We start from the raw sequence: 27,755 nt of genomic DNA on the forward strand, positions 1-27,755 counted from the left end.
TTAAAAAAAAAAACCCATGATAACTCCTTGCAAGGCTGATCAAGCATAAAGAGAAAAGGGCACCTGGGTGACTCAGTCTCAGGTCATGATTCCAGGGTCCTGGGATCGAGCCCCACATTGGGCTCCCTGCTTGGCAGGAAGCCTGTTTCTCCCTCCTGCTACCCCTGCTTGTGTTCCCTCTCTCACTCCCCCCCCCTCTCTGGGAAATAAATAAATAAAATTTAAAGAATAAAGAGAAAAAAATACAAATTACCAAAATCAGGAATGTACAAGGAGGTATCATCAGAGATTCTACAGACATTAAAAGTATATTAAGGCACTTTCATGAAAGCTTTTTGCTAATATATTTAACACCTTGGATAGAATGAAAAATTCCTTGAAAAACAGAGCTTACCAAAACTAACATGAAAAGAAACTCTTGGTAGCTCTGTATCTATTTTCTTTTCTTTCTTTTTTTTTTTTTTTAAAGATTTTATTAATTTATTTGACAGAGAAAGAGATCACCAGTAGGTAGAACAGCAGGCAGAGAGAGAGGGAGGGTAAGCAGGCTCCAAGCGGAGCGGAGAGCCTAATGCGGGCTCGATCTCAGGACCCTGAGATCAAGACCTGAGCTGAAGGCAGAGGCCTCACCCACTGAGCCACCCAGGCAACCCCTCTGTATCTATTTTCAAAATTATATCTGTAATCAAAAACCTTTCTGTAAAGGAAACTCTAGGTCCAGATAATTTCACTAGCAAATTCCATAACAAATTTAAATACCAGAAAACTAAAACCACGATCCCTCATGAAAATACATGTAAATATTTTTAAGAAAACATTGACAGATCAAAATCAGCAACACTTGGGGTGCCTGCGTGGCTCAGAGGGTTAAGTCTCTGCCTTCGGCTCAGGTCATGGTCTCAGGGTCCTGGAATCAAGCCCCACTTTGGGCTCTCTGCTGGGTCGGGATCCTGCTTCCTCCTCTCTGTCTGCCTCTCTGCCTACTTGTGATCCCCCTCTCTGTCAAATAAATAAATAAAATCTTAAAAATCAACAACACGTGAAAAAAATAATATATCATGACCAAGTGGGGTTTGTCTCAGAAATATAGGGCTGATCTAATACGTGAAATCAGGAAAACATATGATCATCTTAATAAATGCAGAAAAAGCATCTGGCAAAATTTAACCACCTTCATAATAAAAATTCTCAATAAACTATGAATAGAGGGCAATATTCTCAATCTGATAAAGGGTATCTACAAAAATAATGTGAAATACTGACTGCTTTTGTTTTCCCCCTAAGATTGGAAAAAAGACAAGTATGTATCCTCTCATTACCTCTATTCAATACTTCATTAGAGATGCTAGCTAATGAAGACAGAAATAAAAGCCTACAGACTGGAAAGGATAAAGTAAGTTGTCCTTATTTGCATATAACAGGATTATTTATGCAGAAAACTATGTAATTAAAAAAAAGACTCAAACCATTAAGTAAATTTAGAAAGGTCACAGAACAAAAAGTTTCAGCTGTATTTCTATATACTAGGACAAACAGTGAATGGATTTAAAAAATAATTCTATTCACAAGAATATTAAAAAAAAGGTCTTTAGGAATAAATTGAACAATATATATACAAAACTTCTATGCAAAGTTATAAAACACTGAGAAAAACTGAAGAAAAACTGCATAAATGGAGAAGTGTATGTTCACTTACACTTACTGAAGACTCAGTAAGTTTGAGATGTCCGATCTCCCCTAAATGTCTATACAGATTAAGTGCAATCCCAAACAAATAAAAGAAAATTCCAGGAGGAATAAAGTTGAAGAACCGATTTCAAAACTTGCTATCAAGATACAAAAATCAGGAGAGTATAATAATGGCTAAGGATAAACAAACAGATAAATGAAACAGAAGAGAAAGTCCAAACATAGATACAAACTTATAAGGACAACTGATTTTCAGTAAAGGTGCCAAGGGAACTCAATGGGGGGATGAAAAGTCTTTTCAACAAACAGTGCTGGAAAAATCTGAAAAACAGAAAAAAAAATCCTTGACTCTTACCTCATACCATATATGGAAAAAATTCAGGATGATCACAGACCTAAATGTAAATGGTAAAACTTAATATAAAGCTTCCAAAGAAAATTTTGGAAAATATCTTTCAAGATCCTGGCTGTAGGCAAATATTTTTTAGGGAAAACCCCCAAATCACTGATCTTTTATGATTAGAAAAAAATTTGATGAACTGGACTGTAACAAAATTAAACATTTCTGCTCAACAAAAAATACCGTTAATTTATTTCAATATATATATTAGCTAATATATAGATCCCCACCCTGTGATCATTCCCATATATATATATATGTGTGTGTGTGTTAAATATATTGCTCTCAATGAAAAAAATACTGTGAGAAAATAAAAATGTAAGCCACATTACCAAAAGAAAATGTTCTTCTTTTTTCTTTTTTTAAAGATTTATTATTTGAGAGAGAGAGACAGAAAGAGCATGCTAACATGGGGAGGGGAAGTTGGGGAGGAAGAGAGAATCTCAAGCAGACTCCCCGCTGAGCTCAGAGCACAACACTGGACTTGATCTCAGGACCCTGAGATGATGATCTGAGCCAAAACCAAGCGTCAGAGGCTTAACTCACTGAGCCACCCAGGTGACCCTGGAAGAAAATATTTTCAATACATATATCCAACAAAGAATATATAAAGAACTTTGAAAAATCAATAATTTTTTAAAAAGACACAAAGCCCAAATTTTTTAAAAGGCAGGGGAAAGAACTGAATAGACACTTCACAAAAGAAGATATACAAATGGTCAATAAGCACATGGTAAAGGCTGAATCAGTCAAACTCTGTCTGGAATTCAAAGAAAGAAAATTAGCTCAGACTGATTTCACTCAGAAAAGAGGAAAAGCTGCCTAACCATTAGTCAGATCAGGACAGACACTGATAAAGCCAGCTACAAGGAAACATGGTTTCTTCAAAGGCCAGGCAGCAGCTGTAAAATGCCACAAGGGCCTCTTCGGAGTGGTTACTGCTTCTTTACCACGATGCCCCAGACAAGCTTTGCTGTTTTCACTTATTCCTGAGGATACACATAACTGTACTCCCTAGTGAACCCCACTTATCCCTCCTACCTTTGCCTCAGAAACAGCAAGCAATCCAAAACCAATCCCTGTTTCTCTTTCCCCCCTTCAGAATCCTTTCATAGGATTCAAACCCTACAAATTCCTTTCCCTCAGGAACAGCACCATTCCAGAATTCCTCTGGAATTCCTTCCTTCAAGGCAATCAATCTGACTTGGTACTGCCAACTACAGGATTTTGATCCTGGCTGATTGGCCTTAGGGTTGCTGGGGGGGAGGGGGGTTGGGAGAAGGGGGGTGGGGTTATGGACATTGGGGAAGGTTTGTGCTTTGGTGAGTGCTGTGAAGTGTGTAAACCTGGCGACTCACAGACCTGTACCCCTGGGGATAAAAATATATGTTTATAAAAAATAAAAAATTTTAAAAAAATGCTCCATATTATTAGTCAGCAGGGAAATGAGATGGAACTCCACGTCCACTAGAATGGCTCGGTTAAAAAGATGGTCAAAGGGGCTCCTGGGTGGCTCAGTGGGTTAAAGCCTCTGCCTTCAGCTCAGGTCATGATCCCTAGGATCGAGCCCCATATCAGGCTCTCTGCTCTGCAGGGAGCTTGCTTCCTCCTCTCTCTCTGCCTGCCTGCCTCTCTGCCCACTTGTGATCTCTGTCTGTCAAATAAATAAATAAAATCTTTAAAAAAATAATAAAAAATAATAATAATAATAAAAAAAGATGGTCAAAAACCTTAAGAGACTCGGGGCACCTGGGTGGCTCAGTGGGTTAAGCCTCTGCCTTCCCCTCAGGTCATGATCTCAGGGTCTTGGGATCAAGCCCCACATCAGGTTCTCTGCTCAGCAGGGAGCCTGCTTCCCCCTTTTTCTCTCTTCCTGCTGCTCTGCCTACTTGTGCTCTCTTTCTGTGTCAAATAAATAAATAAAATCTAAAACAACAACAACAACAACAACCATAAGAGACTCTTAATCTCACAAAACAAACTGAGGGTTGCTGGGGGTGGGGTAGGGAGAGGGTGGCTGGGTTGTGGACATTGAGGAGGGTATGTGCTATGGTGAGTGCTGTGAACTGTGTAAGACTGATGATTAATAAAACTGTATCCTGGAGAAAATAATACATCATATGTTAATAAAAATAAAAATAATTTTAAAAAAGTCAAAACCAGATGTTAATGAGGAGGTGGAACAACCAGCATTCTATCTGCTGGTGGGTGTAAAATGATGTGACCCCCTGTAAGAGGAAGCATGTCCCCACCTGAGAGCCAGAGTCCGCTTTTAGGTATCCACCCAAGAGAAATGAAAACATAACCCGCTTAAATGTTCATAGCAGATTTACTCATAATGGCCTCAAACTGGAAACAACCCATGTTAAAAGGGGTGAAAATATTGCCTTATATTCATCCAATACCACTCAGCGAAGACTGAACTCCTACCAAGCAACAAGGGTCAATCTCAAAAACATTATGTTGAACTTCAGAAGAAGCCAGACACAACAGAACACCTACTGTATGATCCCATCACTTAAAGTTCAAAAACAGGCAAAATTAACCTGGGATGACAGTAATCAAAGCAGTGTTACCTATGGTGGTGGATGGGGGGAGGTGCAAATAGACTGGAAGGGGGCACGAGGGAACTTTCTGGGGTGATGGAAATGTTCTAGACCTTGACTCGGCTGTTGATTATCCAGGTATACAATTTGTGAAAACTCACCAAACTCTTTACTTAACATCTGTGCCTTTCACTATGAACTTAAGCTCAATTAAAAAAAAAAAAAAAAAAGACAAATCAGCATACTAAAAGACCACTGGTAGGTTAAGAAACTACCATTTTTAGTAATAATTCATGAGACCTCACTACAAATTCTGTCCATATTCCTAAAATATTAAACAAATACCCTAAGAATTATGGAAAGATAGAACATATATATTTTGGGGGAACTCTGATTTGCTAAACTCCAAACCGAACCTATGAATATTCATTTACTGTAAGAGTCACAAATCACGGGGCGCCTGGGTGGCTCAGTGGTTTGGGCTGCTGCCTTCAGCTCGGGTCATGATCTCAGGGTCCTGGGATCGAGCCCCGCATTGGGCTCCCTGCTCCGCAGGAAGCCTGCTTCCCTCTCTCTCTCTCTCTCTCTCTCTGCCTGCCTCTCTGCCTACTTGTGATCTCTGTCAAATAAATAAATAAAATCTTTAAAAAAAAAAAAGTCACATATCACTAGGGATTGGCAGGGAAGGCTGATATTCTGTACTGCCATTCTGCTTGTATTCCACAGGCATTATTTCACTTTTCATGACAACCTTATGAAACACGACTATTATATCAACCCATCTCCATTTTACATCTGAGGAAACAGGCTCAGACAGACCCAGTGGCCTGCACAGGGTTAGGGAGCCAGCAAGCAGTGGAGCAAGGGTCTGAACTCAGGGCTCTCCAGCTTCCAAGCCAGGTTCCCCATCACTTTGCTCCCTCAAGAGCTAAAGGCAGGAACCTAAAAAACTTCAGTCTTCTAAAAAGAGCCAACTCAACCAAAACAAGATAAAATCTACATCAGGCCAAATCCAGATCAGGCTCTGGTTCTCCCTCAAACTTCCTGGCTACACCCTGTCTCCAATTCACCCACCATTCCCCCCCCTTTTTTTTTTTAATATTTTATTTATTTATTTGACAGAGATCACAAGTAGGCAGAGAGGCAGGCAGAGAAGGGGGGAGCAGGCTCCCCACTGAGCAGGGAGCCCAATGTGGGGCTCGATCCCAGGACCCCGAGATCATGACCTGAGCCGAAGGCAGAGGCTCAACCCCTGAGCCACCCAGGTATCCCACCCACCAACCTTTTGTCTCAAGAATGGTCTCCAACAAAAATCCTTTTGGAAACTCCTCTTGGCTATTTTGAAAGAGCCCTCGATATTTTTTTAACATATAATACATTATTTGTTTCAGGGATACAGGTCTGTGATTCATCAGTCTTACACAATTCACAGCTCTCACCATAGCACATACCCTCCCCAATGGCCATCACCCAGCCACCCTCTCCCTCCTACCCACCCCTCCCTTCCCCTCCAGCAACCCTCAGTTTGTGTTCTGAGATTGAGTCTGTTAGGAGAACCCTCAACCATCCCTATGCCATGCCAAAATACAAAAGAAGTAACAGAGTCAATCATGACTTTGCAGAAGAAATGAAGGAGTGCGTGTGTATTAAGTAGTAAAGCCATTTTTCCAATGGAATCTTTTTTTTTTTTTTTTAAGATTTTATTTATTCATTTGACAGAGAGAGATCACAAGCAGGCAGAGAGGCAGGCAGAGAGAGAGAGGAGGAAGCAGGCTCCCTGCTGAGCAGAGAGCCCGATGCGGGACTCGATCCCAGGACCCTGAGATCATGACCCAGGACCCTGAGATCATGACCCGAGCCGAAGGCAGCGGCCCAACCCACTGAGCCACCCAGGCGCCCCTTTCCAATGGAATCTTAAACCAGACCTCAGTTCAGAAAGTAGGTAAAGGTGAAGGCACTGTCTTTGCAGAAGGGGAAGAGGTAAATTCTATCCCCTTGCCAGCCTCCAATTCCCCACCGCTACCCCGTAAATGCTTCTCCTTGGATTTGGGGTGAAGGACTCTCAGAGTTCTGGCTGATCCCCTCAGATTAGCTTTCACACTCTTTCGAAGTCAGGACCACTGCAACTTCTCTCAGCGTTCCTCCCGCGTCCCTCCCTCTCGTCTCTGTCCGAAATTGATGGGAACTCTCCTCAGGCAATCTCCAAAACCATCACTTTACTAGTTACGTGCACCTGCTCAAACATTTATCTGTTATCTTTTCTATAGGCTCAGGCCCTCAGCCTGGCCCTGCTCATCCTGCCCCCTCCTGCCGTCCGTCCTCATCCCCGGGCTCACAGCATGCCTTCCTCCAGGGACTTTCCTCAGCAGCTCTAGAAGAACTCAGGGCTGCCCTAAGTGAGGACATGCGGATCTCTTCTCTGGAAGTGTCCTTCAATTGTTTCTTGTGTATCAGTTTTACTTCCTCACAAAGATTCAAAGTTCCTACGGAGTCATCAAAAATATCTTCCTTTTCATCTAGGAGAAAGTCCCTGGTGTCAAGGAGATCTGAATGTAAACTCTGGCTCTGCCACTTACTGGTTGCTTTACATGGGGGAGTCATTAGTCATCTTGAGCCTGTTTTCTCGGGACTGCTATGAGAAGGAAATTATTAATGAAGTTGCTGACGTCACAGGCGAATGAGCTTATGTATTTGTTTCCCGTCTCCCATCACAGCATGCCCACCACAGGGGCAGACATACAGTCGGCGATGAATAATTTCTTTGTTGCTTTCTGCCAACACGCAGCAAGGACCTGCTATGGGCAAGTTTGGTTCTGTGGGAGCTAAAAAGACGTAGCTCTGCTCCTTGCCCATCTTAATTTTGTTGACAACTATATTTCAAGACTTCAAAAAGCCAGGTCTAGCAGGACAGGAAGCAAGAATTTCAGGGAAATCACACTCAAGAATGCCTGCCAGGGCAATGCAAGGTCCAACCACGCTCTGATCCAGAAAGCTAACGGGTAGCATTCACAGAACTCACACTGGCTTGCACTGAGGACAGGGGCATAGAACTCAGGCTGTTCTGAAAGCATTTGCAATAAAGTTGAGCAAAAGCTTTCCCAGGGGAAATACTGGCTGGCTTTTCCTGCTAGATGAAATCAATGAGCCCACATAATTGACAAACCAGGAAGAACCAGGGCCTGGGAGGCTGGGAGGCTGAACACCACCACCAATGGCCGTGTGGGGAGCAGAGCCTGAGAAGCCTGCCCAGACAGGAGAGGCACTGCATACCTGTGAAAGCGTGCTGCTCTCGCATTGAGAACACTTTCCTGATGGTGCCAACGCCAGAATCTTCTCCATGCGTGGAAGGCTGCAGGAAGGGCTCTCTGCTGGAAGTGACTGTCTGCTCTGGACCGCAGCCACTACAGTGAACAGAATGACCTTTATTTGTACTTTACATTATCTATTTATTTTATTATTTTATTTTATTTTTAAAAGATTTTATTCATTTATTTGACAGAGAGAGATCACAAGTAGACAGAGAGGCAGGCAGAGAGAGAGAGAGAGAGAGAGAGAGAGGGAAGCAGGCTCCCTGCCGAGCAGAAAGCCCGATGCGGGCCTCAGTCCCAGGACCCTGAGATCACGACCCAAGCCAAAGGCAGCGGCTTAACCCACTGAGCCACCCAGGTGCCCTATTTTACATTATTAAAAAAAAAAAAAAAATGCAGAGGGGAGGGTGGTGGCCCTGGGTGGCTCAGTGGGTTAAGCCTCTGCCTTCGGCTCAGGTCATGATTGCAGGGTCCTGGGATCGAGCCCCACATTAGGCTTTCTGCTCAGTGAGGAGCCTGCTTCCCCCCACCCCCGCCTGCATCTCTGCTTACTTGCGATCTGTCAAATAAATAAATAAAATCTTAAAAAAAAAAAGACCTTTCAGGGTCACATTCTAGAGGGAGGGTTGCTTTCTACACTAAACTGAGAAAATTAAAATCTACATGATAGGTGAAAAATGAAATATGACGGGTAAGAAATTTTTATTCTAAAAAGTTTAAGTATCTCTACCTACTTGTGTGTCTGTATACACATGTGTATATACGTGGATAAGTCTAAATGTTTTGTCCTATGTACTAAGTGTTCATACCCACTGCCTGTTTCACTCTCTGACTGCTAGTGTTTGACTCAGTGACATACATGGGCTTTTTGAATCTTAAGAAATTTATGAATCCTTTGTCATGTGTATTATCAACATTCTTCCCATGCTGTAATATATCTTTTGATTTTACTGTAATTACGAAAGGCTACTACTATTTTACTATTTATCAGCAGGAAGATAGACAACTGACATAAAAATATATACATGCCTCCATGATCCAAAACTTTGTGGGGATAAAAGCATATATATACGGCGGTGCTTTTTAAAATAGGACCTCAAATTCTTTGGATTTCCTCCTTCCCTGAGAAGTCCCCTCCCCTTGAATCTGGGCGGGACAGTGATTGCTTTGACCAGTAGAGAATGGTGAAAGTGACCATATGAGCTACTGGGTCATAAAGGGCCATACAGCTCTGTGTTGTTCACTGAGACACTTTTGGAGTGAGCAGCAACACAGGAAGTCTGACTCCCCTGAGGCCACTATGCTCAAAGGCAATCCAAGCCTCTTGGAGAGGCCCAATGTAGGTTCTCTGGTTAACAGTCCCAGATGTGCCCAGTCTTCGCGAGTTATTCCAGTCCAGGAACCAGCCATGTGAGTGAAGAAACTTCTAGAGAATGCTAACCTCCTGCCATTAGAATCTTCCCAGCTGAGGCCCCAATAATCATGGAGCAAAGACCAGCCATTATTGTGATGTCTTGTTTTAATTTCTGACCTGCAGAACCCATAAGTATAAAGGGTCATCTGTTTTTGTTTATTTTTTTTTTTAAGATTTTATTTATTTGACAGACACCAATCACAAGTCGGCAGAGAGGCAGGGAGAGAGAGAGGGGGAAGCAGGCTCCCTGCTGAGCAAAGAGCCTGATATGGGGCTGGATCCCAGGACCCTGGGATCATGACCTGAGCCAAAGGCAGAGGCTTTAACCCCCTGAGCCACCCAGGTACCCCAGAACCCATAAGTATAATAACACAGTTATTGTTTTAAGCTACTGAGTTCGGGGTGATTTTTTTTCATGGCAACAGACAACTGAACAGTAAGCATATGTGTGTGTGTGAACATATGGTATACATACTCCCACGCACATGGAGGGAAAAAGATACCAAATTTACTCACCAAATGTAATTTAAGATTACGGGTGTTTTAATTTTTTTCTTTTATCTCTTCCTACACATCTCAAATTACAATGTCTATATATTGCTTTTGGGCATTTACATTTTCAAATGTAAACGAAAGTAGAAGCAACAGTATAACGAATCCCCATGAACTTAACATTCAGCTTCAATAACTGGCAAACGTTTTGCCATTCTCTACGTATTACTTTTTAAAAAGAAAGAAACCCACAATAAAAAATATCTTTATCTTTTCCTGAAATAGAAAGAACTGATGTTCTCTTTAACGAACTTGGTGTTCTCTGATGTCATCTCCTTAGATGACAGTCAGATGGTTAGCAAAAGATCTGGGAAAAAAACAAAAAACCAAAAAAACCCCAGAACTAAGCAGGGCTCTTACTATTTTTCAGACCTTCTATATGACGCAGGCCATGCAAAAGCAGTGTGGAGAGATAAGAACACTGACCTTTGACCTTCCACCACTGCTGGGCCCCAGGGTCAGGGGCTCTTTTTCTAGGGGGAAAATAAGAGACTCTGCTTCTTTTCCATCTTGAATAAACACAATCTTTCAACCCTGGCACTCAGTTTCCTTTTCTAAATGGTCTCTACCTTCTGTTGAGCTTACATTAAATGGGTTTAAGAAACCAAGTGGCAACGTCCTTTCAGAAAGAGTCACATCATCCAAAGGAATGTCAAAGAATGCAGCAATTCTAACCATTTTCCAAGTGTGGAAGGCAAACCATGCCCTGGGCTGGCATGGCCCAGATGCCGAGAACAGAGATGATCCTTCAGAAAAACTCTGTAGCAACCCATGGCAGTTTATCTGGCTGTTCACTCGTTCGTTCATTCACTCATGTAAATATTAGTGGCACCTACCCTTTGTCCACACAGTGCTAAGGAGAAGAGAGAGACAGGGTCTACCCTCAAGTAGCTCACAGACTGGCAGGGAGAGGGGCTGGGAAACACCTAGGCACAGAATACACTGACAAAGCCACACAGGGGGCCGGGGGATGGGGTAACACCAGAGCCAAAAGGTTCAGAGGGACAGAAGACTGCATGTACAGTGAGAAGCACATTCAGGGAAGGACTGGCAGCTTAACTGGCCAGAGCACAGCTGTGAAGGAACGAAGAAGTAGGTAACAGGAAAGGGTACAGAAATTAACCAGAGGCCGGCTCCCACAGGATTTTATACACCTTACTAGAAAATTCAGATTCTCTCTCAACACTATGAGTAAACAGTCAAATTCTTTAGATTCTCATGTTAGATTCTAGCGACAGATGGAGGTGGGGGTGGGGGAGGCAGGAGTTTGGCTTTTGTTTCCCTGTTTCAACAAGGAGGGCCAAAACCAGGCCCAGGCAGCACGCTAACCCCTGAAAGGCCCGTGCAGACACTACCAGTTGAACACAAATGCCCCCAAGCCTAAAGGTGGCTTCCAAACCCTTCTCAGTTCAGCACTCTAGACAGCTGCGGCCATCATTTGAGCTGGCCTGCAATATTGCACTTAACTGCCATCCTGGGGCTAAATTATAAGGCCTGTGGGAGGAGGAATTTTTTCTGCTTTCGTCACAGCTAAGCCCCAGTGCTTAGCACAGTGTCTGAGGCACAGCGGCTGCTCAGTGAGTCTTTCCTTCTTTTCTTTATTTTTTTATTTGTCAGAGAGAGAAAGAGCACAAGCAAGGGGAGCCGCAGGCAGAGGGAGAAGCAGACTCGCTGCGGAGCAGGGAGCTAGATACGGGGCTCGAGCCCAGGGCCCTAGGATCACGACGTGAGCCAAAGACAGATGCTTAACCTACTGAGCCACCCAGGCGCTACTCAGTGAACGGAACTGAAGCCAGGGCTCCTGGCTGGCTCAGTCAGAACAGGATGTGACTCCTGATCTCAGGGTTCTGAGCTGGAGCCCCATGTCAGATGTAGACATTACTTAAATAAAGCTTTTCTGAAAAATGGAACTGCATCCTTCCTCAATCTGCCTTTCCTAACTCGTGAGCCTGATCCCCATGTCCTCCCGCCTGCTATGGGTACCTGCCTCACACGGTTCAGCACTGAGAATGCGGCACTATGTTCTACACTTTCCCCAGTATTTCCTAAAGGCTGGCTAACTAATAGAGTAAATGAGTAACGATGTGAATGGAACGGCTGTGTATTCACAGCACGTGAAGGTGGGGGGCTGACGCAGACTTTCCAGTATCACTAGAAGGAATTGGGGGAAATATCTTTGAGGTTTTCACAGCAGCACCAAGACCTCTTAGCAAAGGTCTTTTCCAAGAATCTTTCCAAAGTAAATGAGTCCGACAATGTAAGCCTGTGGAGTTACTCACTATGAACTTACTCCATACCTGCTTATATCGCCTCTTCTGAATATACTGTGACCATGATTTGATACACTTGCGTAGCAATGTTATTCTGAAATAAAACACATAACATAACACATACTGCCTACTTCATGTCCAGGTTTGGGTTTTAAAAATGTTGTTTGTTTTTTAAGGCCAAAATATCTGGGTGTAGTTACATCTTCAGCATTGAAGGCAACCTGTCAGTTTCATTCTAGGACAGGGGAAAAAAGAACCTATCATTCGACACAACATCTGTCAGCCACTGGTTTCGGACTACGGCTTGCCCCCAAATTTTGACAATTTTCTTATAAACTTAATTATACCACCAAGCACAGTGTCTCTGGAACCTAGGTAATACGTACGAAATCCCCTATCATGAACTTTCTGGGGCCTGTGTTGGGACCACCTGGGTCTGTGACAGGCTCCTTCCACCAAACTGATACCCAGGGTGAGAACTGCCTTCAATTCTGTAAACCAGGATTTAAAATAATGACTGACCCTAGTAACTCCAAATATAGTTAAATATTGAGATTCTCACCGACTTATTAAAAAAATGTTCCAAAACGGGACCTCTATGTGAATTCAATTGATTGGCTTATTGGCTGCAGGGAGGGTATATTGAATATTTCCCGCAGGGAGAAAGTGAAGAGTAGTTACCTCTGAAGAGTAAGACTAAGGGATCAGAGGGAGGGATCCAAGCAACTTTTATATTTCACTTTATACCTACCTTCCTATACACTGAGTTTTCCTTATAGACATGTGGTGCTTTTATTTAAAATTTGGGACACTCTCCACTCTTCCAGAATAAGACACTTGCCTGAGCCTGCTTTTTAACACTATCAGTGCTTGAATTCTAAGATGTGAATGTCACTAAAGCATGCAGGATTGAGGCAGGGAGCTAGCTGGCACATATTCCGAACTATGGTGACCAAGAACCAGTACAAACATCTCTATTCTACCTCTCATCTAATGAGCCAAAAGGGAAACACAAGCTTAGGAACCACTGATTTATAGCAGGGCCTTTCTGAAGCTGGCCATCACTGCAAGGAAGGGTAAGTGCTCTCTCCAAGAGAACAGTCAGTCAGTCCCTGGAGAGCACAAGGAGAAGGCCCAAGCCCCTACCTGCAGTAGTCCTGGGCAGCACACAGTGAGGGAAGCTGCGCTCTCTCTTCCCTCTGTTCAATCCGAGACTGCCAGAGGTTCCAGAATCTGTGCAGCAGCTGAAGCAAGACAGAAAAGAAATGGAAGTTTAATTATTAAGGCAAAAGGTGAAATGATCTCTCCTAACCTATTAGCAAATCCTTGCCCCGAGAGACCATCAGCTCCCACAGAGGAGGAATTATACCTCAATTTGGAGTAGCCGACATATAACAGGCTTACAAAATAATTGTGGCTAAGTTATACAGAGCTATTCTAGGCCAACATAAAAGGCAAAAAAATGAATTTCCCTGTCTACGGAAATCAGAATCAAGACGCTGAAGCTATTCCTCATCTGGGCCTCAGAGAAGACAATGCCAGTTTGTTTATTTTTTAATTTTTTACTTTTTTTTTTTTTTTGTAAATATTTTATTTATTTATTTGACACAGAGAGAGAGCACAAGTAGTCAGAGAGGCAGGCAGAGAGAGGGGGGAAGCAGACTCGCCGCTGAGCAGAGAGCCTGATGCGGAGCTCGATCCCAGGACCCTGAGACCATGACCCGAACCGAAGGCAGAGGCCTTAACCCACTTAGTCACCCAGGCGCCCCTTTTAAATTTTTTTTTTTAAGATTTTATTTATTCATTTGACACACAGCGAGAGAGATCACAAGTAGGCAGAGAGGCAAGCAGAGAGAGGAGGCGAAGCAGGCTCCATGCTGGGCAGAGAGCCCGACGCAGGGCTCGATCCCAGGACCCTGGGATCATGACCCGAGCCAAAGGCAGAGGCTTTAACCCATTGAGCCACTCAGGCACCCTGACAATGCCATTTTATTTTTATTTTTTAAAGATGTTATTTATTCATTTGACAGAGAGAGACATAGCAAGAGAGGGAACACAAGCAGGGGGAGTGGGAGAGGGAGAAGCAGGCCCCCCAAGGAGCAAGAAGCCTGATGTGGGGCTCGATCGCAGGACCCTGGGATCACAACCTGAGCCGAAGACAGACGCCCAACGACTGAGCCACCCAGGCGCCCCAACGATGCCATTTTAGAAGTTAAAACTGATCTTATCACCTCTGACTGCTCCTGATGTAGTCTTGCCAAAAAAAGTGCTTAACTTCAATCTAATCAAGCCCTTAGATCAAACTTCTAATTTATAGGAATGACATTTAAAAAAGGAAAAATCAAATGACATCAAATGGAAACAGATAAACTGAGAATATGGAATATTGTATAACGCCAAATAGCTGGCCTTCCTTTTCCAAAAATCAGTGTCACTGAAAAAAAAAGTATACATTACAATAAGTGGAATAAGCCAGGCACAAAAGGGCATGTAAATATGAGATCCCTAAAGTGGTCAGGTTCACAGAGACAGAAAGAAGAAAGGTGGCCGCCAGCTGCTGGGGGCAGGGGAGAGGAGGAGAATGGGAAGTTATTGTTTAATGGGGACAGAGTTACAGTTTTGCAAGATGAAACAGGTTCTGGAGATGGATGGTGGTGAGGATTGCACAATGTGCATGCACTTTGTGTCACGAAACTGTTCTCTCAACGATGGTTAAGATGATAAATTGTTATGTGTATTTTACCACAATTAAAGAATAAACATATTAAACAAAAGAAGTGGAGAGGGGACACTATTATTAAGAGCCTCATAAGACATAACCAGATACAGTAAGTAATCAGCCTTTGGTTGAGTCCTGGTTTAAAATGGAACATTTTGGGGCGCCTGAGTGGCTCAGTGGGTTAAAGCCTCTGCCTTCAGCTCAGGTCATGATCCCAGGGTCCTGGGATAGAGCCCTGCGTTGGGCTCTCTGCTCAGCGGGGAGACTGCTTCCCCCTCTCTCTCTGCCTACTTGTAATCTCTGTCAAATAAATAAAATCTGGGCGCCTGGGTGCCTCAGTGGGTTAAGCCGCTGCCTTCGGCTCAGGTCATGAACTCGGGGTCCTGGGATCAAGTCCCGCATCGGGCTCTCTGCTCAGCGGGGAGCCTGCTTCCCTTCCTCTCTCTCTGCCTGCCTCTCTGCCTACTTGTGATCTCTCTCTGTCAAATAAATAAATAAAAATCTTTAAAAAATAATTAAAAAAATAAAATCTTTAAAACAAAAAAACAAACAAAAAAACCCCGGAACATTTCAGGAGCAACTGTGAAAATTTGGATATGGGCTGGGTACTGGATAAGATTAGGGAATCACTGTTCATTTTGTTAGGGATGGTAACGATACCGTGGTTATGAAGGAAAATGTGATTTTTGGACAATGCAGGCTGAGATGTTTAGGCATAATGTGTCACAATGTCTATTACTTACTTTGAAATGATTCAGAAAAAAAAAAGAAAAAGTAGTAAATATTAACAATTGGCTAATATTTGAATTGCGATGGTAAGTATAAGGTGTTTATTCTACTATTCTTAAATTTTTCCATACGTTCGAACATTTTCATAATGAAAAACAAAACAAAACAAAACAAAAATCCTCCTACACCCAAAAACATGATCTATAAGTAGAGATAGAATGTTTGTTGCTCTCAGGTAAACCAATCACTGAAGACAAGAGACTTACAGTGCAAATACAACCAAAGCCACCTGGAATGCAAAACTCAAAGTGTACTCCCCAGGTCAGGGTTGGAATCCACAGTCCCTGACCCCTGAGTCAACTATCAAGTTTCTTAGCAAACAGATTAAAAAACGGATTAAACTAGGAAAAACCAAGGGCTCCTCTACCAGCTGGTAGGGGTAGCCAGAGAAAATGGACACTAAGGTTTTGGGTTATGAAAGGTTTGGGCAAATCTCAAGGCACAAAGGTTAAAAGAGAAGATAAGGAACAAGAGCTTCCTCCACACAGATGACCCTCACCATGATGTCATGCTGCTGGTGAGCAAGGTTCTTTCTTATTTGCTGGAGATGGGCATGCGTCACATTGTCTTTCAGGGCTCGAAAACAGAAGTGCTGTGAATAGAAGGAAGGACACAAGCAGTTACAAATCAGCAGCGTGTGTACCAGTAAGAGCAGCACCCGAGTACAGTAGGGAGAGGCCTGGGCACAGATATTCACAGCTGTTCCCGGATCCCGGAGTGTTTCTCTGCTTTAGGATTCACCTGGGAGTCTGATATACAGTAGGCACTTAATAAGTAGCTGTTGAACTGCTCCCTGGCTATCCACCAATACTGCCCTGGAACAAACACACCATCGCCTCTGACCAGGAGAGATCCCCGTGGCCCAGACAAGAACACGACAGACAAAGGTTAAAGACATCAACTCTGCCTCTCAGGAAAAGACTTAGATTATGGTGGGGTTTTTTTTGTTTGTTTGCTTTCTTTTTAAAGCCATGTTGGCGGTGGGGTGGGGGTGTCCAGTGTGCACACTTATGCAATTCCAAATGTAGTTTTGCACGAGCAGAATAGAAGGAAGAGAAGGAAGTGGTGAGTAGGGGGGTGTTGAGTGAGTAGAGGGGTTTGGGGCAGTGGCAAGACGTGTGGGACTGGCTCCAGCTCCATCTACACTGCCTCGCATGTGACCTAAGTAAAGCCTTTTATCCAATGCCTTGGGTTCCAGCCCTCTGAGACAGAAGTGAAGCGATCAGAGGTTTTCATATTGTGCTTTATAGAACCCAAGGCCCCTGAATGTGTCTGAAGACCTCCTCATGTGGTGAGGGTCGGGAAAAGCAGCGGTAGATGCTTCACCCACAGCATCTACTTTGATCGATTTTACAGAAGAGGCTCCCAACACTAAAAAGGGAGTCCGCCCTGGGGGTCATGAGTTCAAGCTCCACGTTGGGAGTAGAGGTTACTTAAAAAAAAAAAATGAAGGGGGACCTGGCTGGCTCAGTCAGTAAAGCACGTGACCCTTGATCTGAGAGTTGTGAGTTCAAGTCCCATGTTGGGTATAGAGATCAATTAAACATAAAATCTTCCAAATAAATGAATAGATAAATAAAAAGGAGGCTGACCATGTGGATAAAAAAAAAAAAAAATGCAGGACTAGATCATCTCCAAGATTCCCTTTTATTTCCAGAACCTTCTGATCTCATCCATGAACTTTTCTGATCCAAAATGAAAACAGGGACACTTGGAATAGAACAGGGTTTCATGAGTGAAGCTAATCCCACAACCAGATACACCTGAACAGTCTGCTGTGTGCGTGCCTGGGTCCTCCAAACATGAAGGCCTGAGCAAGGCTGCTAAGTATGGCTACTCTGTGTAGACAGGCTTTCTATTAAAAGGTTGCATTCTCCTTATCATATACTTTACATTTTATAGAGTGATTTCTCCCCCCAGTTTCTTGAACATGGTACCTTCACATCTTAGGACTTTGGCCAGTTGTGCTGTTAAATATTAACCACTCAAATTTTGGCAGTTCTGCAAAGAAAAAAAGAGCCTCAGGAAGCTTCCACACACTTACCAGCAAGCTGTGCCTCCTGTGTTCTTCCGCCACCTTCCACTGGGCCGCTTCTTCAGCACACAGCAGCATGTCTGGCAGGGAGTGAAGGCCCCTCATCTCAAAAATGTCCCCACCCCCGCACACTGCAATCCTAGGGACCCAGCAGAAGGGTCTTGGCTGTGGGGGATAACAGGTGGGCTGCCGTCCACCTCTGTCTCCTCCTGATGACCCAGAGAAGAGGAAGCAAAGGGAAATTGAGTTGCTTATCGAACAGTTGGCCTTGCCTTTCTCCCCTCTGATGCCCATTTGATGACAGGCAAAAACAGTTAAGATAAATTGCCACAGATTACAGTAAACATTTCCAAATCATGCCATCTAAAGAATTCCTGTCTTCCTGCAGCCTCTGTTGGGTGCCACAACCCAGTCCAATGTTTCAGGTAAAAACCTTGGAGTTATTTTCAAACCTTCTCCTCCCACTCCTTCCATCTGGGCTGCCAAGTCCATCTGCTCCCCTCTGAGGTATCTCGGGCTCTTCTGTTCCCGCGCCCAATGCCCCGCATGACATCCAACTTGCCCCTCACACAGACTGGCGAGAGCCTTGCGTAACTGCTCCCCCTGAGCTGGCTTTGCCCCTGTAACCCAGTCTGTCCCCTCACATACAAACCTGCCACATCACTTCTCTTCTTACACACCTCCAGGGGTTCCCCAGTGCCATCAGGAGAAAGCCCAAGCTTCCAACCACCGTACGCAGGGCACTACAAGCTGGCCCCAGCCTACCTCCACCTGTGCTGCCCTACCGCCATCTACGCCCCTTGACTCACGACAGACCCCCCTCGCTGTCCCTGGGTCTTTTCCTCACCTCTACCTGTGTAAATGCCATTCCTTCCACCTGCAACACCCTCCCCAACTTCTCTGCTAGGTGACCTTGTCACCCTCTAGGACAAAGCTCGAATCTGCACAGTAGCTCCCACAGAACGTGATATGGACCTTTATGACAGCACTTTCTGCACCACATTATAAAGCCCTGTTTTCATGTCTCTTTACCCCAATGACAACCAACTACTGTTCACCTCTGAGCTTCCCTATATTCCAGAACTTAGGCAGGAGGCTAAAACAAAGCAAGAGTCTGCGGACAGATAACGTGTGGATGGACACTGAGGGTGGTCCAAATCTGCATAGCTGGGCACCTAGTGTAGCACGAGTCTAGTGCCAGAGGCCCAGGTCCAAAACTCCCAGCTCAGCCAATGATCACCCATGACTTTGACAATCATTTAAACCCCTGAATCTCTGTTTCTTCATCTGTAAAATGGGGATAGTGACATCTACTCCACTGGGTTATTTTGAGGATTAAAGAGATAACGCAGAACGTCTGCATGTGGTAAAAGATAATGGAACCTATGGTCATAACATTAGAGCTGAAAAAAAAAAAAAGACCACCTAGTGGGTAGAGAAAAGTAACGAAATGACAATGTAAAATTAAGGACAGTGGGATTACCTCTCTGAAGGGGAGAAAAGGGAATGCAATGAGGGATGAGCAGATAGGGTATTAGCAATGTTCTAATTTTTAAGTTGGGTGGTAAGTATATGGGTGTTCATTTTATTACTATTCATTACACTGTAATGTATGTTATACATACTGTTTTGTAAGTATACTTCCAGTTAAACAGAAACATCTTAAAAAGAAATCAATAGACATCAGGACCATCTTCTATTGTTCAGTAATGGTTTCCTACATATCCCCAGCCCTTTGTCTTACAGGCTGCTGAGCTCCGGGGAGGCCCTGCTGTGGTGGTAGAGGAGGTTGGGGGTTGGGGGAAGGGACAGATGAAAAGGATACAGTGTTTCCAGTGAGTGAATGCCCGCCTCAGAGCCATCCTCCGGGCCAGCCCCTCCACCCTGGCTTGCTGGGCGTACAAGCTCTCCTTCCGCTCCCAGGCCCACTGCCAGTCACAGAAGCGTGTCTGGAGCACAGTGACCCGGTGGAATCGCTCAGCCATCTCTGCAACAAAGAAAATCACCACGTGCTGCACCCTGCAAGGTTGAGATGAGTTGGAAGCATCTTTCAGATAAGCTGTACCCTACTACCTGCGGACAGCAGGGATTCAAGGCTGTTCTTACAAAGCATCCTAAAATCAGAGTCTGTTTAGGCATGGGAGGGCTATTTGGAATCCCTTAGTTATTTATACCTCTTCTTTCCAAAAGAAAAGGTCTGTTATTTTAGGAGATGCTATAAAATCAGTTATAGCAAAGAGTTGAGGCTTCTAGTTAGCTACTGAGGAGCTGGAATGGCACCTGCTGCTTTCAAAGACTCTTTCAAAGACTCAAATGACTCTTACTTTTGACTCTTACTCTTTGTCTCTCGGGTAGGACTTTGGGGAGTGAGGTCAATGACACAACTTGGTCACCATGCTGGCAAAGATGTTTGCTAGCTTTCAGCCAGGCTGATCCTGGCTGCCAGGGTCCCCTGCTTTTAACACTAATTAGCCAATGGTCTGATGAACTAACTCAAGTCCAGGAAGTGGGAGGGAATTGGAATTCGATGCTGAAATGAGAGGCACATTAGTCTGCAGCTTATCACACTAAAGAGTTTAATGTCTTCAGCTTCTAGGCTTGGGCAATCAGAAAGTGGGTCTTTGGCCGTTATCGTCAGACAGACACATTCAAACTCTCCCAAGAGACAGTGCTGGCCTGGCAACCTGGGAGTTTTCTGCAGGGAGGCCGAGTTGAAAGCCAGCCAGCGTCTAGCACACTGCTTGACTCACTTCTGTGTGGGCTCCAGAAACCAAAGTACAAAAAGTACCAACAATTGTGACCTATGTATTATCACTTATGAACACTAACTGGGAAACTAAGCTATAAGAATAGTGTTAAAAAAAAAATCAGGGATGCCTCGATGGCTCAGTTGGTTAAACCTCTGCCTTGGGTTCAGGTCATGATCCCAGGGTCCTGGGATTAAGTTCCACTGGGCTCCTTGGTCAGCAGGGAGTCTGCTTCTCCCTCTGCTGTGCTTGCTCTCACTGACAAATAAATGAAATCTTAAAAAAAAAAAATCAACATCATAAACCATCACTGGGGAGACATAGAAACAATCCAAATGTCGAAAGAAGGATGGCCAGATAGTTTATTAAGGTAGACCATTCCACAAAATGCAGACAATAAAAAAAAATTTATGAAGACTACTTAAAAATATAGGAAATATTGTTAGTTGTGGAGGAAAAAATCAAGATACAAAGTTTTTTTTTTTTTTTTTTTAAAGATTTTATTTATTTATTTGTCAGAGAGAGAGTGAGCGAGAGCGAGCACAGGCAGACAGAATGGCAGGCAGAGTCAGAGGGAGAAGCAGGCTCCCTGCGGAGGGCAAGGAGCCCGATGTGGGACTCGATCCCAGGACTCCGGGATCATGACCTGAGCCGAAGGCAGCTGCTTAACCAACTGAGCCACCCAGGCGTCCCAAGATACAAAGTTTTAAGTATCATATTAATCATAATAATCACACTACTTATAGGAGGATTAAATCCTATTGAGAAAATATACGTAATAAATAAAATCTTTTAAAAAAGGGGGGCTGCCTGGGTGGCTCAGTCAGTTTCATGTCTGTTTTTGGCTCAGGTCATGATCTCAAGGTCCTGGGATGGAGCCCTGTGTCAGGCTCTCGGCTCAGCGAGAGCCTGCCTTTACTATGGTTCCTGCTCCCTGCTCCCTCCCTCCCCCTCTCTACTCTCAAATAAATAAATAAGTAAATAAATAAAATCTTAAAAACAAAACAAAACAAAAAGGAAAAAAATATGCGTGGAAGAGAAGGCCAGAAGGAAATAACTTAAATGTGAATTGAGGATGATGTATGTTTCTCCTTGATCTCTTCCCCCCACCCCAAATTTGTGGCATAATATGATTATATCTCTTCTAAATAAATTTGCAGCACTGGCAGCGCAAGAGTGGAAATTGTGCCATGCCTCTCTGTCTCTAGAGCCTGGGACCTTCTGCTCACCTCTCCGCTGTCTCTTCACTCTTCGGGTCCCCAAGTATTTGATCCAGGCCTTCAGGGATTTACACTTTTGCCAGTGCTGATGGTGTTTCACTGCCAAGACCATTTTCCGTCTCTCCTTCTGGACCTGCAGGAGCTGTTCCCACCACCGTGACCAAGCCTGAAAACCAGAGAAAAGGAGACAATTAGAGAAGAGGCAGGAAAACAGATGGGAGGTATGGGTGAGGGAAAAGAGAAACAGAGACACACTGGAGAAGCTAAAACTGGAAACGACGTGGCAATGTTCAAGGAGGATCATGATCTACGGGAATTTGCAGTGAAGGGCTTTTTAAGAAGGGCATTTACTTCCAGAAGTAGAATGGATGAAAGAACAATGAATGAAAGAGCACCAAGGGAAAGAGGAATAATAAAATCAACTAGTAGACAAGAGGCAGGGACAACCCAAGGGGTGATATACTTAAATCTGACCTGGGACAGGGGAGGGTCTGCCTTTTCCTTCCAAGTGGGAGGAAGCCTACTGTCTCAAGCACATTTGTTTCTGCGAAAGGTTAGCTATGGAAGCTGAGGGCCTACAGAAGGATACCCTCAAGACCATCTATAGATGTGCACCCTTAGCAAAGTCCTTGTGTGTGCTTGGCAATATGCATCCCTAGTCTGAAGCGGAAAGTCTCAGATGACGACCTCATTATCTTCCCTCCTTAGACCTGTAACACCTCTTCTCCTTTCCTTCCTCTCAGCTGAATACCATTCTTCCTATTTCACCAAGAAAATAAAAGTGATCAAAAGAGAATTTTCGCAAGCTCCTTCCCCATCTACCCACCCACCTGCCCACAGGCTCTGCCTTCTCTCTGGCTACTTTGAATAAAGTGTCTATGCTCTCTTCAATCAGAAGTCACTCCCAACTATGGACACATCCCATCGTCTCTGACCTTCTCAAGCTTATCACTGGCAAATTCCCCCTTCTGCATCATAGATTCTCACCCTCTACTAGCTTTTTCTAAAGCAGCATATGAATGTGCTACTATTTCTCCCATCCTCAAAAGCAAATCTCTTCAGGGATACAACCTCTGATTGGACCCTAGACCTGCCCATAAAATAGCAATAATCTATGGTTTGAATATGGCCTGTACTTTAGATATTATATCAGTATTCAATGTCGTGAATAAGATGATATTGGGATTATGTAGGAGAACGCCTTAATTTTAGGAGACAAAAGCTGAAGTATTTAGAGTTAACATTTATGTCTGCAACTTTATTTTTTTTTTATTTTTTTTTTAAAGATTTTATTTATTTATTTGACAGAGAGAGATCACAAGTAGGCAGAGAGGCAGGCAGAGAGAGAGGAAGGGAAGCAGGCTCCCCTGCCGAGCAGGGAGCCCGATGTGGGACTCGATCCCAGGACCCTGAGATCATGACCTGAGCCGAAGGCAGCGGCTTAACCCACTGAGCCACCCAGGCGCCCTATGTCTGCAACTTTAAAGCCACTCAGGAAATGTGAGAAATGTATTGTTATACTTAGAGAAAGCAAATGTGGCAAGATGTTAGCAAAGGGTTAAACTAGTGACTACAGTATCTACCTTTTCCGTCATTTGGTATATGTCAAAAATAAAAAGTTGGGTGGAAAAGATTAGGGTCACAGAAATACTTTCGGAAAGGAATAAGTCAGATTTTTGAGCAAGCCACCACTAGACCACTTTGGCATCCAGCTAATTCTCAAGTTCTTTCCTTTCCAGACTCCTCAAAAGAGTGGTCTATTTTCTAATTTCTCTTCCCCCAGGCAGGCTCTCATGAACCCTCTCCCCTTCAGGCCTACTGAAACTATTCTTCCCAAGCCCATCAACGATCTCCACATTGTTCAATCCAAAGGTCAAATCCCACTCCTCACCCTCCCTGACCTGCCAGAAGCATGTGATGAGGCCAGTCATGCCTGTGGATTCTCCAGGCTACCTGCAGTCTCACCTTTATTCCTCCCAGGCTGGGTCCTGCAACCCCTCTTCTAGCTATGCTTACTCCCTGTGTGCTTTCATGCAGTCTCATGACTTTAAATACCAACTGCAAGCTCAGGACTCCCACATTTACAGTTCGGGTCTCGACCCATCCTCCATACTCCCCAAATATCCAACTGCTTCCTGTACAATTCCTTGGGGGATATTCAAAAGGCCTGTCAGGCTGCAGATGTGGCGCTCAGAATGGAGCTCATCTTTCCGGACAAAACTGCTTCTCCCTCCATCTTCCCCATTGTACTAAATGGCCATTCCACTGTTCCAGTTACTCAGGCCAGAAACCTGGAGTCACCTTGGATTCTTTCTCCAAAACTTCAGGTCTTAACTGTCTATTAGCAAGTCTTGTCAGCACTACCTTCAATGTACACCCAGAATCCAACACCATCTTGCTATCATCCTTGTGTAGAATCTCACTTGGGATTTTCTTTCTTTCTTTTTCTTTTTTTAAAAGATTTTACTTATTTACTTGACAGACAGAGATCACAAGTAGGCAGAGAGGCAGGCAGAGAGAGAGGGGAAAGCAGGCTCCCTGCTGAGCAGAGAGCTGGATGAGGGGCTTGATCCCTGGGATCATGACCTGAGCCGAAGGCAGAGGCTTTAACCCACTGGGCCACCCAGGCGCCCCCTTTTTCTCTTTTCTTCTTCTTCTTCTTTTTTTTTTTTAAGATTATTTATTTATTTATTTGACAGACAGGGATCACAAGTAGGCAGAGAGGCAGGCAGAGAGAGAAGGGGAACAGGCTCATCCTGAGCAGAGAGCCTGATGCAGAGCTCGATCCCAGGACCCCAAGATCATGACCTGAGCCAAAGGCAGAGGCTTAACCCACTGAGCCACCCAGGTGCCCCTCACTTGGGATTTTCTAATAGCTTCTTGACTGTTCTCTCTGCTTTCATCCTTGATCTTCTATGGTCTATTCCTAACACAGCAGCCAAAACCAGGAATGCAAGCCCCTCTTAGACCCCACAATTTAGCCATATGGCTCCTAACTACCTCCGACCAGAGTCACAGAGCCCTTACTTATTGTTTAAAAACAAAACAAAACAAAACAAAAAAACCTGTAAAAATGCCTTCGGGAATAACAGAAACTTGCCTTTTGAAAGGTCTGTGGGATGCTGTTCCACCTGAGATAACAGACACAATGTGCTGTGTTTGCATGAAAAAATAGTAATAGTGTGCAGGTTAGTGATAATCACAGGATGTGGAACTTCTGCCTTTATACTCTAGAGAGGATACTGCTAATGTCTTCTGCTAAGAATGTTTTACAGTTCTGGACCCCTAAAGTGGAACAAGCGGGTCCTTGAAACAGAACAACCACCTCACTACAATCACAATGAAACCAGACAGGGACATGCCAGAAGGGAGAAGATGAACAAGAAGGGAAATGTAACAGCTGACCTAACCCTAATCAATCAGCACGATCCAAGACCCTGAGACCCTTACTCTGAATTTCACCCTTTAAAACCCCCACCCCTGCCTGTGAGCCATAAGGGAGTCTGGGACTCTTGAGCATTAACTCCCTGTTCTCTTGGGTGGCACCACACCAGCAAATAGTCTCTCTTTCTTCCCTGCAAAAGCCTGTGTCAGTTGTTACTGGCTTGTGGCACACTGGACGCATGAACTCTTGTGTGGTTTGCTACAAAGCCACAGCAATCCTTTTTGGTTTGTTTTGGTTATGTCACTTCAATCTCTCCTTTTTATAGGACAATTTTCCTCCCTGCCCTTTTTCCTCTTTCATGCCACCAATTTCTTTGAGAAACTAGGTCATTTATCCTATAAAATGTCCCACACTTCAGCTTCGGCCAATTGTCCCAAGGCGTCTTTGCCTTGTTCACCTGATTCCTGTATTTCCTGGAAACTGATAGAAAGATTCATGTTAGGCTTGGTTGGAATCATGTTCAAATTTCGAGGCAAGAACACTTCTCACATGGTTCTGGGGACCGCCCATTACCTCACCATCATGAGGCACATCACAGCTGGCTGCCACAGTTTTAACAATGTCAAGACGATCCGTGGCTTCAGATGTCAACCTGATCCCTCCATTTTATTTCCCCACTGTCCTCCCATTCTGTGGTTGCTGCTTAGATCCATTTTCTCATTAGGGGTAGCAAAACGGCAGTTTTCTCATTCCAGTACTCCTGTAGCTACTAACTAGAATTCTATAAAGAAGTCTACTCTCATTAACCCTCAGGTTTTGAAAGATAAAGTTTATATAGGAAAGGCAGGATAAATGCTTGATTTTTGCCTTCACTAATTTTCAAACTGAGTTAATACTCTAACAACCCCAATATGTGCCAATGAGTTCCTTCCTCTCCCCTCATTATACATGCATGAATTTTTATAGATTTGATGTGCTTTCAATTCACTGCAGTCATTATTCTTCTGGATGTCCCAACTGATTTATCATTAGTCTAGGAAAGTCTTTTGGCTCCTGAGTCCTTCTGACACAGCCCATTAACCTTTGTTCATTTCCTCACTCTCCAGCAAAGTGTATCCTAGGCCTATGACGTGGGTGATATGCATATCTTGCTGCAGACCAGGAATCAGCCATTTCTCCAAAAAGCCTCTGTTACTTTTAGCCACGAAATAACAGAGCCCACGACTTGGGCACTGGGAATACTAAATGCCATATATTCTTTGCTGCTCACTCCTAACTTTTCCATAAATAAAATGAGAAATACATTTCTTAAGGTTAAAAAACATCTTAAATTCCTACCGATATTTACATTTCCAATCTCAGATTATAGGACTTTTATTTCCTTTCTTTTATATTTGTAATCTTTTCCTTGACACTGAAAATCATGATTCCTAATGACACTGCCTTAAGTTACTTGTTTTATCTCACAATGTAGCTATAATAGTTTCAACATGACAATTCTAAACCCACCACTAACAATAAGACTACTGAATGTAGGTTTCAGATTTCCTAGTTCTTTATGTCCTTAGAATGCATTCCACTAGGGATGAAGAGCCAAAATATTGCATTTTAAAGTTACCTGAAGTAATTATTTTCTCTGTGTAGTCATGGCTACGAGCTTAGGTTTGTTTCAGTGTGTTTTAAAATTCTGGGGATTAATTTCTCTCCTTTTTGACTTGCTTGTGTGTATTTTTTAAATTATACAAAATATTTATATGGTTCCAAAGTTAAAACTGTATAACAAAGTAAATTCACAAAAATATTTTGTTCCCTCCATCCCACTATGGGTAACCACATTTTGTTAGTTTTGGATTTATTTTTCCCATTACTTCTTTAAAATATAAGTGCACACACATAAACACACCCACACACATAAACATATACCTCCTTTCCTCCCCAAAGGCAGCACACAATGAACCAGAGGGATCCCATTAAGAAGGAGGTGTGATCGTATCATCTTCACTCAAAGCCAGCAGCTTCTCACCTCCACTGGAACAAGAACGTAAAGCCTTTATGGGCGCAGGGGTCTCCTGTGTTGTTACCTCATGACCTCATCCTTCTTATTCTTTCTCTCATGCTCATCAACATGTCACAAGATATATCAAATTTGTGGATGGGATGACTCACAGTATCATAAACATGACAATTTCCCCCAATCTAATGTAAAAAGTTGGTGCATTATAATAAAAATCCTAGTAGGCTTTGATGTGAAACTTGAAAGTTGATCCCAAAATTAATGAGAAAGAGTAAAGAAGAATAGCCAAAAGAATTTGAAAAAGAACAAAAATAAAAAAGATCATCCTTTTCCATATACAAAAACTTAAGAAATAAGGGTGCCCAGCTGGCTCAGTCAGAGGAGCATGGGACTCTTGATGGTGAGTTTCAGCCCCATGTTGGGTATGGAGATTGCTTAAATAAATACCTGCTTCATTAAATCACAACTAAAACAGTGTGGTATTGGCTCAGAGACAGCAATACAGAGCAATGGAATGCAGAGCCCAGAACAGACCCATGAAGAAATGAGACCCTGGCTCTATAATGAAGGTAGATTAATAACCAGTATAAAAAAGATAAAGGATGGATGAATCAGCAAACAGTGCTACAGCAATTAATTACCCATATGGAAGATGACCAACTGAGAC

The 27,755-nt window shown here is 43.5% G+C and overlaps 1 protein-coding gene across 14 annotated transcripts in view; it reads right to left on the reverse strand.

Annotated features, from left to right (window-relative positions):
* Window positions 1–27,755, reverse strand: part of SFI1 (SFI1 centrin binding protein) — a 102,616-nt gene that overhangs the window by 20,404 nt on the left and 54,457 nt on the right. For all 14 annotated transcript variants that reach the window (XM_059140917.1, XM_059140916.1, XM_059140925.1 and 11 more), the window contains 7 exons: window positions 21,699–21,855; window positions 19,548–19,709; window positions 17,732–17,802; window positions 16,187–16,279; window positions 13,326–13,423; window positions 12,207–12,273; window positions 7,906–8,036 (listed from right to left, as the gene is read on the reverse strand). In XM_059140917.1, the coding sequence (XP_058996900.1) occupies window positions 7,906–8,036; window positions 12,207–12,273; window positions 13,326–13,423; window positions 16,187–16,279; window positions 17,732–17,802; window positions 19,548–19,709; window positions 21,699–21,855 (779 nt within the window). The remainder of the gene's footprint in view (window positions 1–7,905; window positions 8,037–12,206; window positions 12,274–13,325; window positions 13,424–16,186; window positions 16,280–17,731; window positions 17,803–19,547; window positions 19,710–21,698; window positions 21,856–27,755) is intronic.

The sequence above is a fragment of the Mustela lutreola genome, chromosome 11 (assembly GCF_030435805.1).
Source record: "Mustela lutreola isolate mMusLut2 chromosome 11, mMusLut2.pri, whole genome shotgun sequence".
Classification (NCBI taxonomy): Eukaryota; Metazoa; Chordata; class Mammalia; order Carnivora; family Mustelidae; genus Mustela; species Mustela lutreola.